We start from the raw sequence: 23,700 nt of genomic DNA, 5'->3' as shown, positions 1-23,700 counted from the left end.
GGAACAGGTCGCTAAATGTGGCATCTGGGGGTATGGTTTCCATGACTTACAAGCTGATGAAGAGCTACCTCGCCGCAGGGTGGAATGGAAACAGCCCAGAACAACTAACCCTGGGCTCAGGGCCATACCTGCCTTGGCTGCCTGTGAATCTCTGCCGAGTCACACGCCTGCACTAATGTGAACCCCTGTTTGTGCTCAACTCTGCACCTGCTCTCAGCTCCCCCCCGCCTGCCTGCTGCTTGGGTGGGGCTCTCTCTGACTCAGGCCTGCCCAGCAGAAGGGTGCTTTTCTGGGTAGGGCGCAGGTCAATTTGTTTATGAAGACAAGCTATAATCAAGTAGCTGGGTGTAAGGTGGGGTTTTCCCCCTTTCCAAGCTGCACGAACTCCAGCCACCCCTAGGAGGAGACAACGTATCACACACCCCAAACGAGTGAGTGGCTGTGGGGAGGGGCAAGCTGACTGGTTGGATAGGTGGGCCCGAACTATACTTTGTGACCAACGGGTGCCAATGTGCTCCCCTTAAAGCTTCTTCTTTTTCGTCTGACACCCTGTTCCCTGACCTAAATAGGACTGTGTTCTCCAGTTTCCATCCCTCACCTATCATGAGGATGTTCAAACCTGCACCAAGTCCTCTCAGCCACCCACCAAGGCAGGACAAGTCCTGTGATGCAAATCACTGGGAAGATATCTCAGGGAGTAGCTGTTCTCACCCTAATAGTAAAGAACAGCTTATCTCATCAGACAACAGGCAAACGGGAAATTTTCATGATCCCGAGAACCCTCCAAAGTATGTTTTAAAAAAACTGCCTGTAAATCACTAATAAATTGAGAGGGAACGAGAGACTGATGTTATGCTAATAGGCACCAACAGTGCAAGTCTCAGAGAAAGTAGCTGGCATCACAGCTGCTTTACCCAGCAGGGATTTCCTTCTCTTCTTGGGGAAGATATTCATCAGAAAGTATTGGGTCAGGGCTCTGGAATTAAACTGACACCTCTTGTAAAGGAGAAAGAAAAATCCCAATCCCAAAATAAGTCTGATTCTGCTGCCTTTTTCATTTTTGCAGTAAAACCTGCAGGGAGAGTGGCAGGCGGCTCTCTGACATAGTCATGATACTCATTACCACAGCCTGTAAAGCACTGCTATTCCATGTGGCCCTTCCTGATTCCCCCTTCTCCTCCCAGTGCAGGGGTTAGTAGCCAATCACCTGAATTTTGTGCTTATCATTCCCTCCCTTTTCCTTATTGTGTCATCGCATGTTTTGTTCCAACAATATATAGCTTAGTTTGTATGTTTTGAATTTTACATAAATGAAATCATACTGTATGTATTCTTCTACAACTTTTTATGCCTAACATGTTTTAAGACTCATCGATGTGTGTAGCTGTAATTTCATAGAGTGTAGTGAATATGTCACAATTTATTATTCATCCACCCTGCTGATAAGCAGTTTTAGCTATTACGAACAACACTGCCACGGACATTCTTGTGCCTGGTGCACACTTTGGTTTCACAAAGGTGTTAAATACAGGAGGGGAAAAAAGGTGGGTCACAAGGCCTATGTGCATCATGAGTTTTACTTGGTATCACCAAACTGTCTCCCAATGAAGCCCTTTCTCAAGCCAGATTATTCTAATGCTCCGTCACTGGTAGGAATAGGTGTAAGACATTAGATCATATCTGTTATTTTAAACTGTTAATGTTTATATTCAGCTGACTCCCGCGACCTATTCCAGGTAGGCAGCAAGTGCCAGAAAGAACTTCAGAGCTGGTTTGTGGCCTGGATGATGCAAACAAGTCTCAGGTTCGTGGCCTCTGACCTGAATTTGGATTCACATAAACACACTGACACACGTGAGATGGCTGGGCCGTTCTGGGTAAGAATTTGCCCTTTTACTTAGTAAATGAGCAAGAAGGAAAGCTAAATGACAGGATGCACATGATGTCCCATTCTCTTGCCTCCACTTTCTTTCTTATTGTTATATGTTTGGTAAAGTACCAACTCTGAGAAAATTATATAGAGGAAAATACTGCTAAAAATGGAGTATCAGTTGCAGTAAAATCAGACTATTTATGGTTACTTCTTAGGGCATTAGGCAGCCTGTAGAGAAGAGGAGAAGGAAGAGAAGAAGCATCAACAATTGAGCATTTTCATGCACTGTGCGTGGTCCTAAATACTTGAAGATTATTTCACTGAAAAGCTGTTAAGAAAATCCTTTAAACCTTACTTGTGATTGGCTGTCACCTGACCAGGAATCCATGTCCTCTCATTCTCGGGTTCCCTCCTGCTGGCTGACCATTATGTACCAGCTAACTAGACTTCAATGTCTTCACCAGCAAAGCCAGGGTGAAAGACAGCTCTGTCTCCTCTGGCCCTGGTGACAGGGACATTCAAACAATCAAAACTAACATCTATGAGGACATGTGTCACGAACTCTCCCTGGCCACCACCCAGTTTTTCTTCCTTGCCCCTTATACACTGGAACCTAATATCTCAGACACATGGTCCACCTCGCAGATGCATGAAATCTGAACTTGTCTAATGGAACATAAATCTGCCAGATATCTAAACGATCCAACTCCAGAATAACAAACAGGGTTGCTGGTAGTTTAATGGAGGGTTTCAACACGCACACATGCACACACACACACACACACACACACACACACACGCACACACACCCCTCCTCCTGCCCTCACTCCCATCCCCCGGCTATAAAAACAGAAAAAATAAAATTAGATATGAACAGTATCAGTGCCTTTATGATACACTCACTTTTAGGTCTAAAGGAGACTATTAAATATTAGTCTCCCTGAGGCTTAAAGACATACTAAAAGATGCAAAAAGTCTCTTGTATTTCAGAGGGACTGTCACTGTTTGGTCCACCCTCTCACATTCTGATTAAGAGACTGTAACCAATTCATAAATCACTACAGGGGCCTAGAGTCACTTTGTTAAACTTCTCTTCCACCAAGAGGTCAAAGTACCAAGCTAATACCCTCAAACAGAGGGTTGCCACCTCACGTTAAGCACCCAGTGCCACTCTGGACAACCAATGGTGCTTGGCAATGCTAGGATCAGAGCTCTATCTCTTTGGGAAAACCACCATGTGCCTTCTGGGAGAAGATATGAAATACAAGATATCTAAGCACCTGGAGAGGAAATGGAATTTCTTTGCAAATACAATGAGTGGGATTTTCCCAAGGCCTTTCCTCTCTTGGTGACCTAAGCTGCAAGGCTTGACAGAGCTTCAGACCGTCACAGGAATCTTGGGCTTCTCCTTCTTTGCTCTTCTAAGCAGACAGACCCTGGAGCAGTACTCTAGGGCTGGGCAAGAGTCTGAGAGGCCCAATCTACTCGGCAGTCAGCCTGGCAGGTAGCCTACAAGTGCTGTTTCTTGACAACACATCATAGATTGCAGACCCTAACAGCTATATACCCAAGAGGCATTCCTACTCTTTTTCCTTACTGGCAGAGGCCTGATTTGGTTTGACTGTTCACTGCCCCACAGTTTCAGGGAATGTGGCACTTCCCTAGCACCAGAGAGTGAATGTGAATTTGTTTTAACCAGTCCAGGAAATTCTATTTGCCTACCCAGTGCTTGGTTTTAAGAATATGACCCTGTCCTGGTCAGTGGTCCTGTGGGGGTGGGGTGGGTGGGTGGCAGTCTAGTGGGGAGCTTCTGGGAAAAGTCTTCTCCTCTAATTGAGATGCCCATTCTTTCAGCCAGACGCGGTGGAATTTACATGTAGATGCCTAGACATGTGGCAGATATCTGGCAATCATGAGGCAAATTCAAGGACCAAGCTATTAACTAAGCAAGGGAGAACACAAAGTAGAGCAGGAAGATGAGAGCACCAAAGTCCCTGATTACATCCCCGAGCCCATTACAGTCTTCTTCGGTGCTTCTTGCTACAAAAGAAGGTAAATGGTCCAACTTTTTAACTACCTACAGCTGGGTGCTGGTTCCTGCCGATGCACTCTTCAGCCTTTCTACCCTGCTCTCTGCCCTGGAGGCTGACGTATGAACCACCTCCACTGGTCCCCTTGTCTTCGGACTTCCACAGGGTTTGGCTAATGGGGAGCCCCAGCAGGAGACTGGAGGGAGGAGAGTGAAGGCAGGCCTCTAGTCCTGTAGCTCCTTCCCCGCAGGGCCACTCTGGCTGGCTGGGTCCCCTGACTGAAGGCTACTGCTCCTCTCTGAAGGCGCCTTTTCTCCAGGAGTCTCCGTCCAGGTTCTAGTAACTGCGCCATCCCTCTCTGGGCCCAGGAGCTATTACCAAACAGCCCTGCTGACATAAGTTCCTTGATTCCACTACAGTCCTACACCTTTGTAAACAGTCCCCTTATAAAGTCTTCCCCATATAATCTGCGTGTGCTGCTTCTTGCTGAAATCCCAGTTGATGAAGATGTTCTATTACTTGCAGCTGAAAGCAGCCTAAGTGACACCCCCAGCACTAGATTTTAGTTTTTAAAATTCAGGAAACATCACAATACAGAAAATTCCAGGACACTTCCATTCCAGTTTCTAACACAGTTAGTGTGTCTGTTGGTGGCGGAAGGCAGTGGCTAGAGGAACTGAATGGCACATGCGTGTGTGTTCTCTGGGTAGCCTTGCAGGAGGGGCTTCATGAGAACCACATCTGAATAACCCTTAACGGTGCATAATATACATTATATACACTTTTATTTACAATAACCCTGTGAGCTAGGTCTCTTGATTTTCATTTTATAGATGGGGTCAGGTGAGGATCAGAACTGTGCAAACTTCTCAAAGTTGCAGCAAGGGGGTGAACCAGGAACGGAAACCACATCTACTGACTCAGATTCTGTGGTTTTCTCACTCCCCAGGGCTTGCCCCTCCCTCCGTGAATCAAGACCAGGAAGGCAGGATGGAACCAAAAGGGAAAGGGAAGAGGCAGGGTGACTTGTGGGTTTATGTTGCCCTTCTTATCCTCATCTAAGATTTTTCTGAAATACCTTTAACATCTAAGAAAAACTACATACGCTAAAAAAAAAAACAAAAAAAAACCACCACCCCAACCCAACAGCTTGCCTGGGATTCCAGAAAAAATACTGAAATTGGCAGGACACACAGTATCCTTCCTCTCAACGGGTCACGTGAGGACACTGCCTAATATCCGTCATGTGTGCGTCTGGGAATATACAATATTTGTGTCTCATCCAACCCTCAGATGCGTCTTTCTTGTGCCAAAAAGAACTTCTCTGTCCTACCTTCTGATGTAATCTAAAAATGTCATCAAAATCTGGCCCCAAAGACCTACAAATTCTTTTTAAGTGGAGGAGACTTCAGTATCCTCCCAGCCTCCTAAGAGAATGGCTCAGATGAAATCATGCCAAGTACTGAGTAAATGGGAGGGGTTTTTTAGTGGAAACCGTAATGCTATGCTGTGGCCACATTTTCACAATACTTCGGCGGTGGGAGGGTGGTCACTCTGCCTGGTTAGGCTGGAAGGCTATTTACCATTTTGTTCAGGGGAAACACAGCCCAGATTCAAGAGTCGAGACCAAGTCATGAGACTCACTGGAGTCAAACTCTGGCATCAGCCCCGACTGCTTCTAGGCAGCAGTGCCTTCACCCTAACAAAACCACCTAGAATGTGCCTACATGGAAAAACAAAGCAAAATATGGTACTCCACAGCATGTAGCATCTCAGGAAGTTGATCCTTGAATTCAGTTTACTAAGAGAGTAAACTGAATCTTTTTCCTGAGATCAGCTGAAGGTGGCTTTCACCACCAAAGGGTAATAAAAATAATGTAGTGAAATTACTCATTTTATAACCAATTACCAAATTATTGTTGAAACAGCCAGTTCTTATTGATATAGGAAGATGTTCAAGACCTAGTACTGGGTAGACAGAGAAAGACAAATACTCTATGGTGGTATCTCTTATACATGGAATCTAAAAATGCCAAACTCGGAGAAACAGAGTAGAGTGGTGGTTACCAGGGCATGGGTGGGGTTGTTGAGGGAAATGGGGAGATGTTGGTCAAAGGGTACAAATTTCCAGTTATGAGATTATAAAGTTCTGGGGATTTAATGTACAGCATGGCAATTATAGCTAATAATACTGAATCATATACTTGAATGTTGCTAAGAGAGATCTTAGATAGTCTTACCACAAAAAAGAAACGGCAGTTATGTCAGGGGTTGGAGGTGTTAGCTAATGCTACAGTGTTAATCAGTTTGCAATAGGTAAATGTATGAAATCAATACACTGGACACCTTAAACTTATGCAATGTTGTACATCAACTGTATCTCAATAAAGCTAGGGGGAAAAAAGGAACAGTGGCAGTTAAGTGCAGTGTAAGTGCTCAATAAATGCTGCCACAGTTTAAAAAAAAAAAAAGACCTAATACTGGGTGAAGAAGTAAGGCTGAAGAACAGGTTTTGTGGAAAAAAAAAAAATCCATCAATATATGTGATAAGAGATAAGATAATGTCAACTGCTGTCTGTGGTTATTGAGTTTCTAAATGATTTCTCCCTTTGTAATTTTCTGCATTTCTGCAAAACATATATATATAAAATCAGATTAAAAGATCTTAAAAAAGAAAACAAGTGAGCTATTTCTGGGAAGCCCCTTCATACCTCAAATGGGTTATATATATATCCCAATTCTACAGATTTGTCACATGACCAGAATTACTGTTGAAGGTTCAGTGAAACCAAGCACTGAGAAAAAAAAAAAAAAAGCCCAAAGCAGCAGCAGGTACTTGTTTTAAGAGAATGGGCCAGGGACTTCCCTGGCAGTCCAGTGGTTAAGACTCTGCACCTCCACTGCAGGGGGTGCGGGTTTGATCCCTGGTTGGGGAACTAAGATCCCACATGCCACGCAGCCCGCCCCCCAAAAAAAGGGCCAAAAATTTTCTAAGAATTTCAGCTAGCACTACCCTGGAAGCAATCAGTATCCATTTTGATAAGGCAGCTGCATCTGGCCTTAGAAGCTGTTGAGAAGTATTTATTAAAATCTGCACCTAGGGCTTCCCTGGTGGCGCAGTGTTTGAGAGTCCGCCTGCCGATGCAGGGGACACGGGTTCGTGCCCCAGTCCGGGAAGATCCCACATGCTGCGGAGCGGCTGGGCCCGTGAGCCATGGCCGCTGAGCCTGCGCGTCCGGAGCCTGTGCTCCGCGACGGGAGAGGCCACAACAGTGAGAGGCCCGCGTACCGCAAAAAAAGAAAAAAAACCTGCACCTAATTGAGATCTGAAATAAGGGAACAGTATTTCCACCCTTTAGTTTAATGTCTTTAGTTTAGATTAAATGCCTAATCTTCCATGCTGATCTTAAATACTGGTACTTAATTTTTAAAAACTAGATGGATAGAGGTTTCAATTTTCAAATCCTATCACACACTTAAATTAGGTGAGAACTAGCTGCAGAGGACATTTCACTGTGCCCTGGGGAGCATAAAGGAGGGAAAATCTGAGAAAGTCAATTAAAGACTCACCTTGCCAGCAAGATCCCCTGGTACTCTTCCAGCTGTCTCATGAAGCTGGGGTTGGGCTTGGTCACTGTTCGTCTTTCCTTCACGTAGTCATAGGCTCGGTCCAGATTCCAGCCATACTCCTTCATCGCATAGGCAATCACAGTGGAGGCTGAGCGACTCACCCCCATTTTGCAGTGCACAAGGCATTTAGATCCATGTTTCCTAGTTTGGGGGATTGAGGTAAGGAGGAAAACACAATAGTGAGTACACTTTAAGAGCTAGGTTCTAAATGTGTCCACGTCTCCTGTCTGGCCTTTCCATTTTCTTGCTTTGTAATTCACCCCACCTTAGTGCACTTGTGTGCACCTCTAATCAAATGTGTGGGGCAATTCTGGTGCACTCAAACGATATTCAGTGTTAATATTAAGCCTCTCTAGTTCATTCAGCAAACATTTATCAGGCATTTACCATGTTTAAGACAATGTGCAAGGTCTGGGATGCAAAAATAAGTAACAGTTTTTCCCTAAAGGGTAGGACTCATTGGGAGAAGTAGACAATTAAAATTCAAAAAGGTAATTGCAATGACAGTTGGTCACAGAGCACAGAAGGAAAATTTTCTATTTAGAGACTGGAGCCCATTTTGTGTGTGGCTGGAGGCCAGTCCTCTCAGCCCCAGGGGCACGTTGACGGCTGGCATGCTATTGAATTACAGGTGTGGCAGTGATTCATCTAATTTACCCAAATGTTGTGAGTTGCTTCCAGTTCCAGTTCGAGTAAGAGTTCTGTCCCGGGAGGAAAGTACAAACCAAATGAAACTAACTCTCCTCTTTACTCAGATGTAGCCCTGGATATTACTTTTCACAACACTTTTCACAACCCATGTTCTGTCTAGGGACTGGCTATATAACCCGTGGAGCTGGATGGGACCATGTGATGTACCACATGGCTTTCTCAGCAAGGAGGGTGGAATGAATAATTAGCTGTTTTTGTGTTTTTTTTATGGGGTGGAAGAAAGAGAAAACAAAGTCACCATAAAGTGACACTAACAAACGAAACTCCTCAGTCTTATGCCAGAGCTCATTACCTTGTATCTGAGCATTACTCAGCTCTGCTAATTCTGCTAATAACACAGTGTCTGGCCCAGAGTAAGCCTTCAAATATTTGCTAAATGTATGAACAAATTTATGGATCTCCTGATTACACCTGTCAGTTGTAAGTAGGAACAACATTTTAAAATCTGGAAAAAAGAACATTTACTCTTATCACTAGTGTACGTGGGCTGGAATCCTTCCCAAGTGGTTATTCCAATAAATTAAAAAATGCACACGTCAGCCTAACAGGGGAAATCTATTCATCCACTCACTCACTCTATTACAGGAGACAAGCTTCCTTCCAGAAGCTTATAATCCTTCTGCGGGAGACAGACACACATGAATGAGTTAAGCACCAATGCAAGGAGGCATAAGGTTAAGTGCCAAAATGAGAGGGCCAGCCAGATAAGCTATGGGAATGGAGAGAAAGGTCTGGAATAAGTGAAACAGTCTCAAAAGAAAGGTACAATCTTAGTGTCCTATGGTTGGTGCGCATATGCGTCTCTGTAAGCTTAGGTGATTCCAAATGACTAGGACATGTTTGTTTTGCTTATGTCACCACAGAGTTTTCACTTAGACTCCAGTTGGGAAGCCGAGTCACAGTGACGCAGATGGAAGTTCAGACATGTGCTCTATATTTTCCCATCAAGCTCTGACTTTAGTACATCGAATTTCAGGTCTATGCCTGCAGGCACAGAAGGTGCTCAAACTTAGACAATCTTAAGAAAAATACAATTATGAAATCTACTCCTATGAAAACATTTCTTCATTTTGAACTGGGCTTTTTCAGTGGATGGCTTCTAACTCAGGTAATGAAGGATCTGCAGTTAGTTCTCACCTAGCCCAATTTCACCTTTCAGGTTCATTGCCCACCCCACCCCCTCACTTCAAGTGCTAGATTGTCCAAATTAAGCCCAGCATCACATTAGGAATGCTAAACTAGAGTGGCCCTGAAAGTGTGGAGTCCTAACCACTGGACCGCCAGGGCCCTGATTAGGGTGAAACACATGAGGTGCCCAGGGTGCCACTTAAGGGGAGGCACTCACTCTGAGACGCTGACCTATACTTGCAGGACATGGAGAGTGCATGCCTCTCAGTAAATGTAATGTGGGCGCCTCACGTTATCTCCCTCTAACCCCAGCCCTGCTGAAATCAGGTCTTTCTCTTCACTAGGACTGGGGCCTTGCCTTGATCTCTAGCCTCTTTGGCTGTAACCCTGACAACTTGCCTAGTCTTTTCCAGTCCCCTTTCCTTAAGGAACTAGACTATTCCCATATACTTGATGGACTGAAATGAGACATGATCTTAGGTTCAAGTCCTGTCTCAACCACTAGTTAATATCTCTGAAACTCATCTCTGCAGTCTGTCCTCTTCTGTACAGAAGGAAGACAGCATATGCCTCTCTGGGTTTTGGAACGTACAGGAGAGAATATGTGTAAAGTACATGGCACATGGGAAGCATGCCATGAGTGGCAGAAGCTTCAACAGTATAAAACAGTCTCTCAGGTACTGGTTACTGAGAAAATGGGCTCAGAGCTGGAGTATGGGGATTCAGGACAACTAAGAGGAAGCATTTCCTGACCATGTAGGTCCTTAAGTGAGGTGTGGTATCATTCTTGAAGGAGGACTTTAAAAGCAGAAGTGGGAATTCCCTGGTGGTCCAGTGGTTAGGACTCCACACTTTCACTGCTGAGGGCCTGGGTCTTCTGAGTGTCACCCCACCTGCAGAGGGAATGTGGCCAACATGCTTACTGATGTTTTTTTCTACTGAAGGGATAAATAGGACTGGCACAAAAATCCCCAGGGACTTAAAAAATCAGTGTTGATATATTAATACTAATACTAAACACTAAATTAATACTATGGAATTGTTTCACTAAAAGGACCAATTAATTTAAGGAAGATAACAACAGAAGGGCCAGAGGAAAAATTTCACTATTTAGAGTAGCATAAAAGTAAAGTAAAAGAATGGGAAAAAATTTCCAAAGTGTACTGTTTCTCTCCTTGTCTTCAGAGAGCAGGATCAAGTGTTCCACCTGTCTGGAATAATTTCTATTCTGTAACTTTCAAGTGTCCCTATTGGTAACTTAAGAATTCTTCCTTCTCTCATTCAGAATTTCTCTTCTATTTCAGAATTTCTTCCTTCTCTCATTTCTATTTCTTTCACTGCAGCTTGAGTTTATTTTCTCTAATTTTGTGCTCAACGGAAATAGCCAACATGAGATCATCTTCCAGGGGCTTCATCTACTTAAAGCAAAAGTACTAAGTCACTAGTCATCTTTTCCCTAGTATTAAGAGAGCTCAGTCTCCTTTTTTCTCTACTTCCTTTCCTCTGAGTATCATCAGTAAGTTATCTACAGCTTTCAGACCCCAACCATGTGTGGTGCACAAGGAAGAGGGGTCAGAACGTGTGTGTGGGACCATTACTCACTTTGCTTTAGAGATGAATTTGTAAGTGTCATTCCAGTAAGCCAGGAGATCCGTTGCCTCTTCGTCATATACCCGAATGTTGTGATACTCAAAGACTCCTGGGAAGAAGTTATCTATCTCTCGAGTGACATTCAAGATATATCGCACCCTGTGAGGAAACCAAGGGAGATTATGAGCCCTACTACTCAGGCGAAATCCAATTCCCAGCACTGGAATTTTTCTTATTTAAAACTTGCTTACTCCTGGGCTTCCCTGGTGGTGCAGTGGTTAAGAACCTGCCTGCCAATGCAGGGGACATGGGTTTGAGCCCTGATCTGAGCCCGCATGCCGCGGAGCAACTAAGCCCATGCGCCACAACTACTGAGCCTGCGCTCTAGAGCCCACAAGCCACAACTACTGAGCCCGAGTGCTGCAACTACTGAAGCCCACGTGCCTAGAGCCCGTGCTCCACAACAAGAGAAGCCACCGCAATGAGAAGCCCACGCACCGCAACCAAGAGTAGCCCCCGCTCACCACAACTAGAGAAAGCCCGTGCACAGCAACGAAGACCCAATGCAGCCAAAAATAAATAAATAAATAAAAAACAAGCTTGTTTATTCCTGAGGCTGAAATTAAATACTAAAATATTGAAGAAAGCTAAAAAAAAAAACCCTAAGAGGCTATCCTTATTTAATACAGAAATTGTATAACAGGGTCCTGCACATACCTGGGTATCAGGGAGTTACTGAGAGAAAAGCTGTCTACCAAGTTCAACATCTATATTCCATTTTCAGTTTGTGTTTAGTTATACAATCTCATCTTTCAGAGTCTTTTGAAAATATGCCTTGCATTTTACTCCAAAGAATCAACTTGAGGCCCATGATCTGACAATTTCTCTGCAGTCACTAAAATTACCAGCAACAAAATTTTTTGGAAGTCATCTGTATTAAATCAGACTATTAATATGTACCTTAAGAAAAAAAATAGAAGGAAACATTCCCTCCTATCTTTCTAAATGCCAGGTTGTCAGTTTTTGCTCTATTACTCTCCTTAAACTGCATGAAGGCAAGTGAGGCCAGGCTGGTAGGGTCAGAGGAAAGTTGGACTTAAAGCTCTCTTAACTCTCTAGGCTGCATTCCTGGCTGCTATGGCAGCAGATGTGTCTGAGAGTTCTCCCAGGCTTGCAGAAAATGGTTTCTGTATCAAAAATTTCTTTTGCTATCTCTCTTACTGTGCAATCTCAATAAATGCTTCGGTTTAATCTGCCAAAGGATTACCTTTTCTCAGTGCTGTATGGACTTAGACACCACTGTTGTCAACTCCAACAGCACAGCACAGACTCACTCATTTCCCTCTGCAGAAGCTGCTTCCTGGCTTCCCTGGTGGCGCAGTGGTTGAGGGTCTGCCTGCCGATGCAGGGGACGCGGGTTCGTGCCCCGGTCCGGGAGGATCCTGCGTGCCGCGGAGCGGCTGGGCCCGTGGGCTGTGGCCGCTGGGCCTGCACGTCTGGAGCCTGTGCTCCGCGACGGGAGAGGCCACAGCAGTGGAAGGCCCGCGTGCCGGAAAAAAAAAAGAAGCTGCTTCCTTCTTAGAACCACACGTGGGGTTCTACAAACCCAATCACTGAAGTCAGAGAAATGACTACAAAAAGGGAGAGCCAAGCTAACCAATTCTGTGGTTAAGGTCAAGCAACCAAAATTTTTCTGGGACATGGTTTGAATCTGTTTTAACTTAGCATCAAAGTCCATTACTAGAAAGGATTTTTTCTTTTTAATTTAAAAAGCAAGCTGGGCTTCCCTGTCAGTCCAGTGGTTAAGAGGCGGCGCTTCCACTGCAGGGGGTGAGGGTTCGATTCCCTGGTCAGGGAACTAGGATCCCACATGCCGTGTGGTGCGGCCAAAAAAAAAAAAAAAATATGAAAAAGCAAGCAACATGCACCTGTAGAAAACACTCCAGCAGTTCCCCAAAAGGTTACCACCATATGACCCCGTAAGTCCTCTCCTAGGCATAAACTGAAGAGAAATGACAACATATGTCTACCCAAAGATTCATACATGAATGGTCGTAAGAGTATTCATAATAGCCAAAAAGTGGAAACAACCCAAAGGCCCATCAAATGATGAATGGGCAAATAAAATGTGGTGAGTATATATATCTCCATATAATGGAATACTATTTGGCAATAAAAAAGGAATGAAGTACTAATACATGGTACAACATTGATAAACCTTGAAAATACAATGTTAAGTGAAATAAACCATGCTTGAAAGACTACATATTGTATAATTTCATATAAATGAGATGTCCAGAATAGGCAAATCTATAGAGACAGAAAGTAGGCTAGTAGTTTCTAGGAGCTGAAGGGAGGAAGGGAAATGGGGGTGACTGCTAAAGGGTACAGGCTTTCCTTTTGGGTTGGAAAAAAATGTTCTGAATTGATTGTTGCACAGCTCTGTGAATATACTAAAAACCACTGAAGTACACATTTTAAAAGGGTGAACGATATATGTGAATCATATCTCAAAACTGTCAGAAAAAAAAGGCAAGCACACTTCCTCTTATTTCATTTAAAATAAAAATGAACAACCTTCCCATCCCCAATCCCATACTTCAGTAATGGATTATAGCAGGACAGGGTTTCCCAATCTTTTTCATTACAGAAGTCTAGTCAGCCACTACCAATTGGAAATGGCACTCCTCGAAACTTCTTTGTCATTCTTACACTTCATTGTAAGCTATTCCTTACAATGCTTTGTAAGGAATAGCATTTTACTTGGAGTTCTAAAGTAAGTGGATTGGGAGAAAATGGCCTTATTGTCAAAATTACACTTAAAAATCCCTTATATCATCCACAGGGGGCAATATACATGTTTTGTGTACAGATCCCTGAACTATAATTCTTGATCCATTGAAGTTTTTTTTTAAAAATAAATTTATTTAATTTTTATTTTTTTTTTTTGGCTGTATTGGGTCTTCGTTGCTGCGCACAGGCTTTCTCTAGTTGCGGCGAGCAGGGGATACTCTTCGTTGCGGTGCAAGGGTTTCTCATTGCAGTGGCTTCTCGTTGCAGAGCATGGGCTCTAGGCGCACGGGTTTCAGTAGTTGTGGCATGCAGGTTCAGCAGTTGTGGCTTGTGGGCTCTAGAGCGCAGGCTCAGTAGTTGTGGTGCACGGGCTTAGTTTAGTTGCTCCACGGCAGGTGGGACCTTCCCGGACCAGGGCTCGAACCCATGTCCCCTGCATTGGCAGGTGGATTCTTAACCACTGTGCCACCTGGGAAATCCTTCTTCATCCGTTAAAGTTTAAGCACCAGTGAATTTAAGAAACAAGATCTAAGTAGATGTCTGAGCATCTAACCATACTTGTCTTTTTTCTGTGTTCTATAATTTAGCATTGTAAGTAGTAAATGAGATAAATAGGTCTCATCTCCAGCTGGGGATATAAGTCAAAAGTCAAAGTGAATATATGCATGAAGCGATTCTAATGCATTTGGCAGGCAGTGCTCTATCAAATCTCAGATTTCATATTAAACACTGTATCAGGTGCTAGTTTCCTGCAGGTCACATTCTGTCAATTTTTCTACCATTCCTTCACATTTACCGGGCACCCTTTTGATATAAGGCTCTGAGCTAGGTATGTTTCACACAAAACTAAGATATGGTCTCTGCTTTCAAGAACTTCTGATTCAATCCTTATCAACTTAAATTTTCCAAGTTCTATTTAATTTCATACCTTAATATTAAGTAACCAGATTTCTATCCCCCCCGCCCTAAGAACTCTTTGTATAATCACTTGGCTTCCTTTCTTCTGAGGGAAAAGTAGGAAGTATGCATCTAATCACGTTAAAGACAACCAGAAGGCTGACTTGTAGCTGAGAAAACAGGCAGCCAGCAACCAGTCAGGGAGTCATCACTGTCTCTTGAGTCTCAGTAGGTCTTATCTCTGTCCAAAATGAAGAGTTAGAATGGCCAATTTCCAGACATGATTTTCTCTTCTCTTATTGGAATGATCTGACCTCCTAAGGCTGAGTTCAATGAAAGATTTAGGCATTAGCTAAGAAGTGAAAAGGGAAGAATGGCAGCTTTTTGCTTGCTGAATGTTCACTGTGGTCTCAGTTGCTTCAATCAAACTCATAACCATGCCGCTTAGGAACACATTTCCTACTACAAGGTCAGTCTTCTTGTTCAATTTTACACTGTCTCTTTTATATTTATAACCTACTTAGTCTTCATGCACCTTACTATAAAAGGATAGGAACTGAGTCTTATTTTTCTTTGGATCCCTAGCATCTGGCACTGTGCTTGGCCTACAGAAGTTGCTCAGTAAATGTTTAATACAGACCTGTGAACCCAGCATATGCAGTTCTGTGTACTCTTACATAAAAATAGGAACCAAAGTCTAGAGAGACAGTAAAAAGATCAGTGGTTGCCAGGGGGTGGGGGTGGGGAATAAATGGACAGAGCACAGAGGATTTTTAGGGCACTGAAAATACTCTGTATGATGCCATCGTGATGGACACATGGTGATTATACATTTGTCCAAAGCCATAGAACGTACAGCACTAAGAGTGAACTGTAACGTGAACTATGGACTGCAGATGATTACCAGGTGTCAATGTAGGTTCATCAGTTGTAAAAAATGTACCTCTCTGGTGGGGATGTTGAGAACGGGGGAGACTATGCATGTGTGGGGCAGGGAGTATATGGGAACTCTGTACCCTCCCCTCAATTTTGCTGTGAACCTTAAACTGCTCTTAAAAAAAAAAAAAAAAAAAGGGAGTCAATAACTAGATTTGGTTTTAAACAGCATGAAAGGCTTGCACATTTGTTTTTGAAAGCCTTTCCACTGAAACAGTTGATCTTTCTTCGGAGGTGGGGGGATGAAACAGTGGGAGAATAGCCATTTTAGTTTTTATTAAATTATACCCAGTAAGAATCAACTGGAAGCAACTCTTAAGCTTAAAGTTACTCACTGACACCTCTCTGACGGGAAAATGTAAAGATAAAACAGTGATTTCTGCGACATGGGGGTGTCAGCAATTGCTCTGTGTGCTTACCCTCGGTTCTGTAAATCCTCTAAGTTAGAGGCATTCCATTCCGAGCCCTGTGGAACCAAAAAGACAAGGTTAGAGAGTATTAGCCAATGAACCGAATACAATACTTGAAAAGGAGTCCTGTGAGGGAAGAAACAGTTTCTAAAAAGGCCACTAACATCTACCAAGTTTCCTCTCTCAGTGCCAGGTACTTTATATGCTATCATATTCAGTTTCCACAAATGATAGAGTAAGAAAGTTACCTTCATTTTTTAGAGATATGAAAACCAACCCTTATAGAATTCAGATAATATCTCCTCAAGATCACATTGCTGGAAAGGTTTCTTTGACCATTCTCCAATCTAAGTTAAATGTAGTCTGTCACTCTTGTTTATAGTAGTCTATTTTAGCAATAGCATGCATCACTATTTTTACTTGTATATTTATTTACGTGCTTATTTACTACCTTTCTCCTCCACTATAATACAAGCTTCTTGAGGGCAGCAACCAGGTCTCTTGTTCTCTAAGGAAACTCCTGCACAGTGCCTGGCACCTCGCAGGTATTCTTAAATGAACAAAGTGGCATTATTATGAATTAAAACTGGATTTCATTTTAAAACCCCCACTTTTTCTAGTGCATTATGTTGCATCTAAGAAATTGGGATGGTACGGTGTGTGTGTATGTCTGTGGGGGAGAGAGTGAAATAGTCAAACAAATGAGAGAAACATGATGTGCAAAATTTAAAGGAAAATGTCTCTATAGATTATCTGCAAGATACATCAATTGTTAATATTTTGCCATATTTGCTTTCTTGCTGTCCTTCCCTTTCTTTCAATATACATCATACTTTTTTTTTACCCGAACCATTTAAGTAACTTGAGCATCATGACACTTCAATACTTGATCATGTATCATTTAAGAACAAGAATATTCTCCTATATAATTCCATTTTTGCAACCAAGAAAGATAACATGAATACAATAATAATCTAACATATCATCTATATTTGAGTTTTTAAAATTGCCCTCAAAATGTCCTTTATATTCATTCAATCAAGAATCATACTGTGCATTTAGTTGCCATGTCTTTAATCTAGAACAGTCCACCCCTGTGCCTTTAGTTATTTTGTCTTTCATGATACTGACATTTTTGTAGACTACAGGTTTATACTACAGGTATATACTGGAGAGCTCCCCACAACCTGGATTTATCTGATTGTTTCCTGATGACTAGATTCAGGTCAAACATTCCTGGCAAGAATATGACAAGGGAGGGCTTCCCTGGCGGCGCAGTGGTTAAGAATCCTCCTGCCAGGGGACACGGGTTCAAGCCCTGGTCTGGGAAGATCCCACATGCCGCGGAGCAACCAAGCCCGCGTGCCACAACTACTGAGCCTGCGCTCTAGAGCCTGTGTGCCACGACTGCTGAAGCCCATGTGCCCTAGAGCCCATGCTCCGTAACAAGAGAAGCCACTGCAATGAGAAGCCCGCGCACCACAATGAAGAGTAGTCCCCGCTCACTGCAACTAGAAAAAGCCTGCGCACAGCAACGAAGACCCAACACAGCCAAAAATAAATAAAATAAATAAGTTTATATAAAAAAAGAATATTACAACAAGGGAGATATTGTATACTTCGTACTGCATCAAATCATGAGGCACATAATGTCAGTTTGTCCCATTATTTGTCAGGCTGAGTTTGAATTCTTGGTAGATACCTTTGTGTCTGCCACATCCCTCTATTGTAAAGGTTCCTTTGAAATTAATTAGTTGTCTATAGTAATCTTTGAAGCCGTGTGAAAGGCAAAGTAATCTTTTTGCCCTATGATTTCAGCATCAATTGCCGATCTTGCCCAAATGAATTATTCTACTGGTGGTTACAAAATGGTAATTTTCTAATTCCATCATTTCTTCTGCAAGTTAGCTGACATTCTTCTGTAAGAGTCTCACCTAATCAATCATCACACCCTTTATTGAAGTGTCACTATGGACTCTTGAATTCTTTTTGTATTTAGAAAGTTATAATCCATTACCATCTTTTTTTTTGGACATGCAGATTGTCCGGAATTTGGCCAGTGGGAATCTCTTCAAACAGGTTCCTTTTGATATGATTCCATTAGTCTTTGAGCGCATCCATGCTTTGTGGTACAAAAAGTTGTTCCGGATTCACTTTGTGAGTAGAATCAGCCAGTTCCCCAAGAAGCCCTGGTTTCTTTTAGTGAAGAATGATATTTTGTAACCAAGATCTGGGCAGTAATTAGGTATGCTCCTAACTACTGGGTGTCATTGTTTCTAAAACTTTTCAGTGGTCAGATCTAGGAAATATTTCTAAAAAAATACTGAGTTTATATTTTTACCTTCAACTGAAATTAATTCAACACCACAAGGTTCTTTCTTCCCTCTCCCACACTGTTTATATATCTCCTTACTCCATGGTGAGAACTTTGGTTCCCAACAACTCATTTACTCTACTTACAAAATAGTTTTAACATTATTACACCAATACTAAAACCAATAACAAAAATATTAAGTTCAAATTTTCTTTGCATTTCTTTTTTTTTCCTTATTATATCCCACTAAGGGGTACAATTAGAGTATTATGCTTAAGTTATTTGAATTAATTTCTTTCTGTGAGGTTATCAATTTGACACATATTTGGGTTCATTTGCTCCTGTTTATATTCAATTTTAGGGTGTGTTTTTTCTTCCATGTTTTCCATTTTTTTGAATATACAAGACTTTTTTTTTTGGGGGGGGGCGGTTACGCGGGCCTCTCACTGTTGTGGCCTCTCCCGTTGCGGAACACAGGCTCCGGATTCGCAGGCTCAGCGACCATGGCTCACAGGCCCAGCCGCTCCGCGGCATGCGGGATCTTCCCGGACCGGGGCACGAGCCCGTGTCCCCTGCATCGGCAGGCAGACTCTCAACCACTGCGCCACCAGGGAAGCCCTATACAAGACTTTTATAATATTGAAAGTCAAAAGTTTATTAAAAAGTAAACTTGAAGTCTCACTCCCACCCCCATCTCCTCAATCCCCATGGGTAATCGTTTTTATTAGTTTGTGGCTTATTCTACCTATGTTGTATTTTGAAAAAAATATAAGCAAATATATACTTACCACTTCTGAATTACACAAAAGTACTTTACTACACATGCTTTTATTGTTCTTTGCTTTCTTCACTTTGCAATATCTCCTCAGACCCACTCCACATCACAGTGCCACTTTCCCCATAGCCTTGCCAACAAAATGTGTGGTTAAGCTTTTGAATCTTTTCCAAACTGATAGGCGTGAAATGTTATCTCGGTGTAATTTTAATTTGCATTTCTGTTTAGCGTAAAAGTGAGCAACTCTTCAATGTTTCAGGTCTATTTTCTATCTTTGAGCTATATGTTCATGTCTTTTGAAAAGGCAAACATTTAAAAATAAGAATTTATCTATTTCAGAATAATGCATTAAGTGGAATTTAGCTTTATAAGACTCAGGTTCAAGTCCCAACTCCTCCTCTGACTGGGGGACCTTGGGCAAACTGCTTAACCTCTCTGTTTTCACTTTCCTTATCTGTAAAATGAAACACTCCTCCCACCCTAGTCCTAGGAATCTAATGGATAGCTTCCCCTCAAACTACAAATATAAAGTTTCTCCCCATTCCTTTTGCCATGTAAGAATACAAAGACAAGTCTGTGACCTGGAAGAGGGCCCTCACCCGACCATGCAGGCACACTGGTCTCAAGACTTCCAGCCTCTCCAGAACTGTAATAAGTTTCTATTGTTTATAAGCCAACACCTCCCGCCCCTCCCTCACGTTTCTGTCATATTAAAATGGAAAACCCTCTCTCCATCCTAAATCCTCCTCTGGACACTGTTCTTTTCCTTTTCCTGAAAGGAAATCTAATACTCACTTTCTAAAATTCCTCATCTAATACTTTCTAAAATTCCTCATTTCCCATGTATCTCAACCCACAGCACTGTAGCTTCTGCCCTCATCACTCTTGCTAATGACCTCTTCTAATTGTCTAATCCAGAGGTTACCTTTGTAACCTTATTCCACTGGCCTTCTATGAGTATCTATCTTGATATGGTCATCACTCCCTCCTTATGGAATTAGATCAGACTGCACAAATATCTAGCCTCATGCCTGGCACAACGAAGAGGATCAACAAATGCTTGTTGAATAAATCATCAAATGAGATAAGTAAATGAAGCACTCTGAAAATTGTCAAGTGTTATGTAAGCACTATCTTCGTATTACAAGTGATCTGTAATTTGGCCATCGAACTTGGAGATCTCAAGGATGCTATGTTGAAGTACATTTAGGAAAACTGTCAGTAAGTGACGGATAACTGATCTTTTCTACAGACCAAGGCTCACCTGACTTGCTTTAAAAAATATATAAGAGGTTCTAAAGACTCTGTGCTCAAACTTAGAAAACTGGCTCCCATACCAAAGAAAGAGGCAAGAATTATTTTTTTAAAAAAAGGACTTTCAAGGAGACAGAAGCCAAGCAATAAGGGTTGAGTGGCTAAATTGGAGCCAGGGAAATGTGACCACCTCACAACTTAATTTAGAAATCTAAATCCTCTGCGGAATTCTGTACAGCCAGATGGAAATAACCCTGATGTGATGGTAAAAGTCCATGGTTTTCATCTACCTGTCCAGAGAAACTTCAAACTGACAATCTGAAATGACACATATCCAGAAACAAAATAAATTAAACTCATCAGCTACTGACTCAGTGAAGCCCATGTAAAGTGACTTGGGCTCTGCTTAGGGCTGTTTCAGGTTCAACCTGAAAGAACTGGAATCAACATGGTGTAATTACTTTTCTGTCCTCAATACAAATGCCATGCATATTAGCCCCCTTGGGTCCTCAACAGACTCAATCTCTTTTTTTTTTCCTCCATGCTTCTCAGGCAGTGACATAATTCCATGGGGGTTTTCGATAAGTTCTATGTAATTATGCAGAGCATATTTTAATTGTATGGAAGTGTAAAATGAAATCTTGAAACTATACTGTAATACATTTTAAAAAAATAAATTTATTTATTTTTGGCTGCGTTGGGTCTTTGTTGCTATGCGTGGGCTTCCTCTAGTTGTGGCAAGTGGGGGCTACTCTGCGTTGCAGTATGCGGGCTTCTCATTGCAGTGGCTTCTCTTGTTGTGGAGCACGGGCTCTAGGCTTCAGTAGTTGTGGTGCATGGGCTTAGTTGCTCCGCGGCATGTGGGATCTTCCCAGACCAGGGATCGAACCCATGTCCCCTGCATTGGCAGGCAGATTCCTAACCACCCCGCTCCTACAGTTTTTAAATAAGTTCACTTCCACCTTTCACTCTGGTTCACCTACACTGTACTCTGGCCCAAAGACTGAAGTGACTGATTTCTTTTAAAATGTTATCCTTAGTACATGCACCCCAGTGTTCACTGCAGCACTGTTTACAATAGCCAAGACATGGAAGCAACCTAAATGTACATCAACGGAGGAGTGGATAAAGAAGATGTGGCATATATACAATGGAAGATTATTCAGCCATTAAAAGGATGAAATAATGCCATTTGCAGCAACATGGATGGACCTAGAGATTGTCATACTGAGTGAAGTAAGTCAGAAAGAGAAAGAGAAATATATGATATCCCTTATAAGTGGAATCTAAAAAGAAATGATACAAATGAACTCATTTACAAAACAGAAACAGACTCATAGAGAACGAACTTATGGTTACCAGGGGGGAAGGGTGGGGGGAAAGGATAGTTAGGGAGTTTGGGATCAATATGTACGCACTGCTATATTTAAGACGGATACCCAACAAGGACCTACTGTATAGCACAGGGGCCTAACTCTGCTCAAAGTTATGTAGGAGTCTGGGGGAGAATGGATACATGTATATGTATGGCTGAGTTGCTTTGCTGTGCACCTGAAACTATCACAACATTGTTAATCGGCTATACTCTACCCCCACCTCCCAAAAAAAGGGGAAGAATTCTGTAAGTTCCAAATTGGGATGAAAACTAAAATTGCCTGAAGTAAAAAAAAAAAAAAAAAAAAAAAGTTATCCTTAGGAAATAACCTTGTTGGGGTCCAAAAGTTCCAAGCAAAAAGAGGAGAGCACATCTATGGCAAAGAAGGACGACTGTACTGGGGGTTCTGCGAAGATCATACAACTCGAGATAATCTTCAAGGATTGGTATCCCTGTCCAAATCTTTATGATACCATACCTACAGCCTCAATGCTGTGAGTCACTTTACTGTGGCAGCCAGGCACAGGATCAATAACTTTTTCTTCTAAAAAGTTAATGCTACACATCTCCAGTTGAGAGGCAAAAATCATGACTATGAGACAATTTTTCTTTGAAACCAAAACTCTACTTTAAAAGGATTTGTAACGTCAAATCTTGAAAAAGATACAATCAGCAGTAAAATTCGGACTTCTTTCTCATTCACAAACAACATTACCGGTTGCCTGTCCAATATTACTGTGTTTCCTTAATTTAACTAAGAATGCTGCCTGCCTTTCTGCAAAGGCTCTCTGTTCACATCTAGCATTTTCTCAGCCAAATCGGACAGCCTCCAGGAGAGCTGTTGATACGAGATTTGGTTGGCAAAGGCTTCCAGCTCAGAGAAGTAGTACACTCTTAAGGGTGTGGAAGAACTGCTTTTTCTGGAAATACCCTGGCTTCCAACCAATCAATCCTGGCTTCTCGCTGCAGATTTTCTTTAAACTACGCTTTATACTTTTCTTCTGCATATCAGCTGGACACCTTTCCAAATAAACATCTCTGTGCAGTGCACTACTAAGCCGAGCATTCTTCCAAAGGGAGGGGAGAAATCCTGCTGCATCCGTTCACACAATCTGCTTGCGCTCCAGGCATGGCAGCTACGCACAAGATGAAATGACTTTGCAGAAAATTAACAACACCACTTACAGTTTGGATAAAACCTCTTTTTCTGTGTCAACTGCTGGGAAAGCCAGCAGAGCACAGACTCACTGGAGAAGAGACAGGGGTTTGGACACAGGATATGGTGGTACAAACAAAGGGAAATACAATAAGATGTTTAGACAACCTGTTCATGCACTTATTTTGTTGGATAAGAGTTAAATTCCAGGATTCTCCAGTTTGAAAGTTTTTTTTCCCAAATAAGAAAAATATTCACAATGCAAAGAACATGTCCATTTTTGAGAAAACAGAATTATATCTGAAGCTGAATACATTTTCCTTTTTTCAAAAATATGTACATAGATACATATTAAAAAAGTAAAAAAGAACTAGAAAGCAATATTATATAATGAAAGATAATAGTGCTTATCTCTCTTGGTGTTGATTAAATGTCATTTATTGTCTTCTGAAGTTGCCTAAATTTTCTGTAACGAACATGAATTATTTTTGTAATAAGAGAAAAACCCAAGACAGAAGACTACACCAATAATCATGAAATAATAGGATGAATTTAGTGATACAAATACTCAAATGCATTTCTAGTTGATTAGCAACTAATCTGGGGAGAACTGGATTGTTTTTTCTGCTTAGAGTACTATTAAAATTTATTTATATGTCCTAAAATAGTACCATTTGAGGAAGGGGTAAGGAGAAGGCAGTTCTTGAGAGGGTGGCATCAGAGACACAGGGAAGCATGTCTGAAATTAAACAAGTTAGTGACTGAATTTGATATTCATCATGTCTACCTCCTTTTAGGTATTAAGATCTAAGCTCAATGGGAAAGCAA

General features: G+C 42.0%; 1 protein-coding gene and 1 long non-coding RNA gene across 6 annotated transcripts in view; one reads left to right on the top strand and one right to left on the bottom strand.

Annotated features, from left to right (window-relative positions):
• Nucleotides 1-23,700, bottom strand: part of SSH2 (slingshot protein phosphatase 2) — a 252,214-nt gene that overhangs the window by 11,664 nt on the left and 216,850 nt on the right. For all 5 annotated transcript variants that reach the window (XM_067715348.1, XM_067715346.1, XM_067715347.1 and 2 more), the window contains 3 exons: nt 16,008-16,054; nt 10,975-11,121; nt 7,474-7,674 (listed from right to left, as the gene is read on the bottom strand). In XM_067715348.1, the coding sequence (XP_067571449.1) occupies nt 7,474-7,674; nt 10,975-11,121; nt 16,008-16,054 (395 nt within the window). The remainder of the gene's footprint in view (nt 1-7,473; nt 7,675-10,974; nt 11,122-16,007; nt 16,055-23,700) is intronic.
• LOC137212235 (uncharacterized) lies at nt 279-12,139 on the top strand. Its single transcript, XR_010937404.1, has 3 exons — nt 279-431; nt 1,737-1,877; nt 10,716-12,139. It is a non-coding gene; the product is annotated as an uncharacterized lncRNA (long non-coding RNA).

Source organism: Pseudorca crassidens, chromosome 19 (assembly GCF_039906515.1).
Source record: "Pseudorca crassidens isolate mPseCra1 chromosome 19, mPseCra1.hap1, whole genome shotgun sequence".
Classification (NCBI taxonomy): domain Eukaryota; kingdom Metazoa; phylum Chordata; class Mammalia; order Artiodactyla; family Delphinidae; genus Pseudorca; species Pseudorca crassidens.
This window is presented reverse-complemented; position numbering and strand designations above follow the sequence as displayed.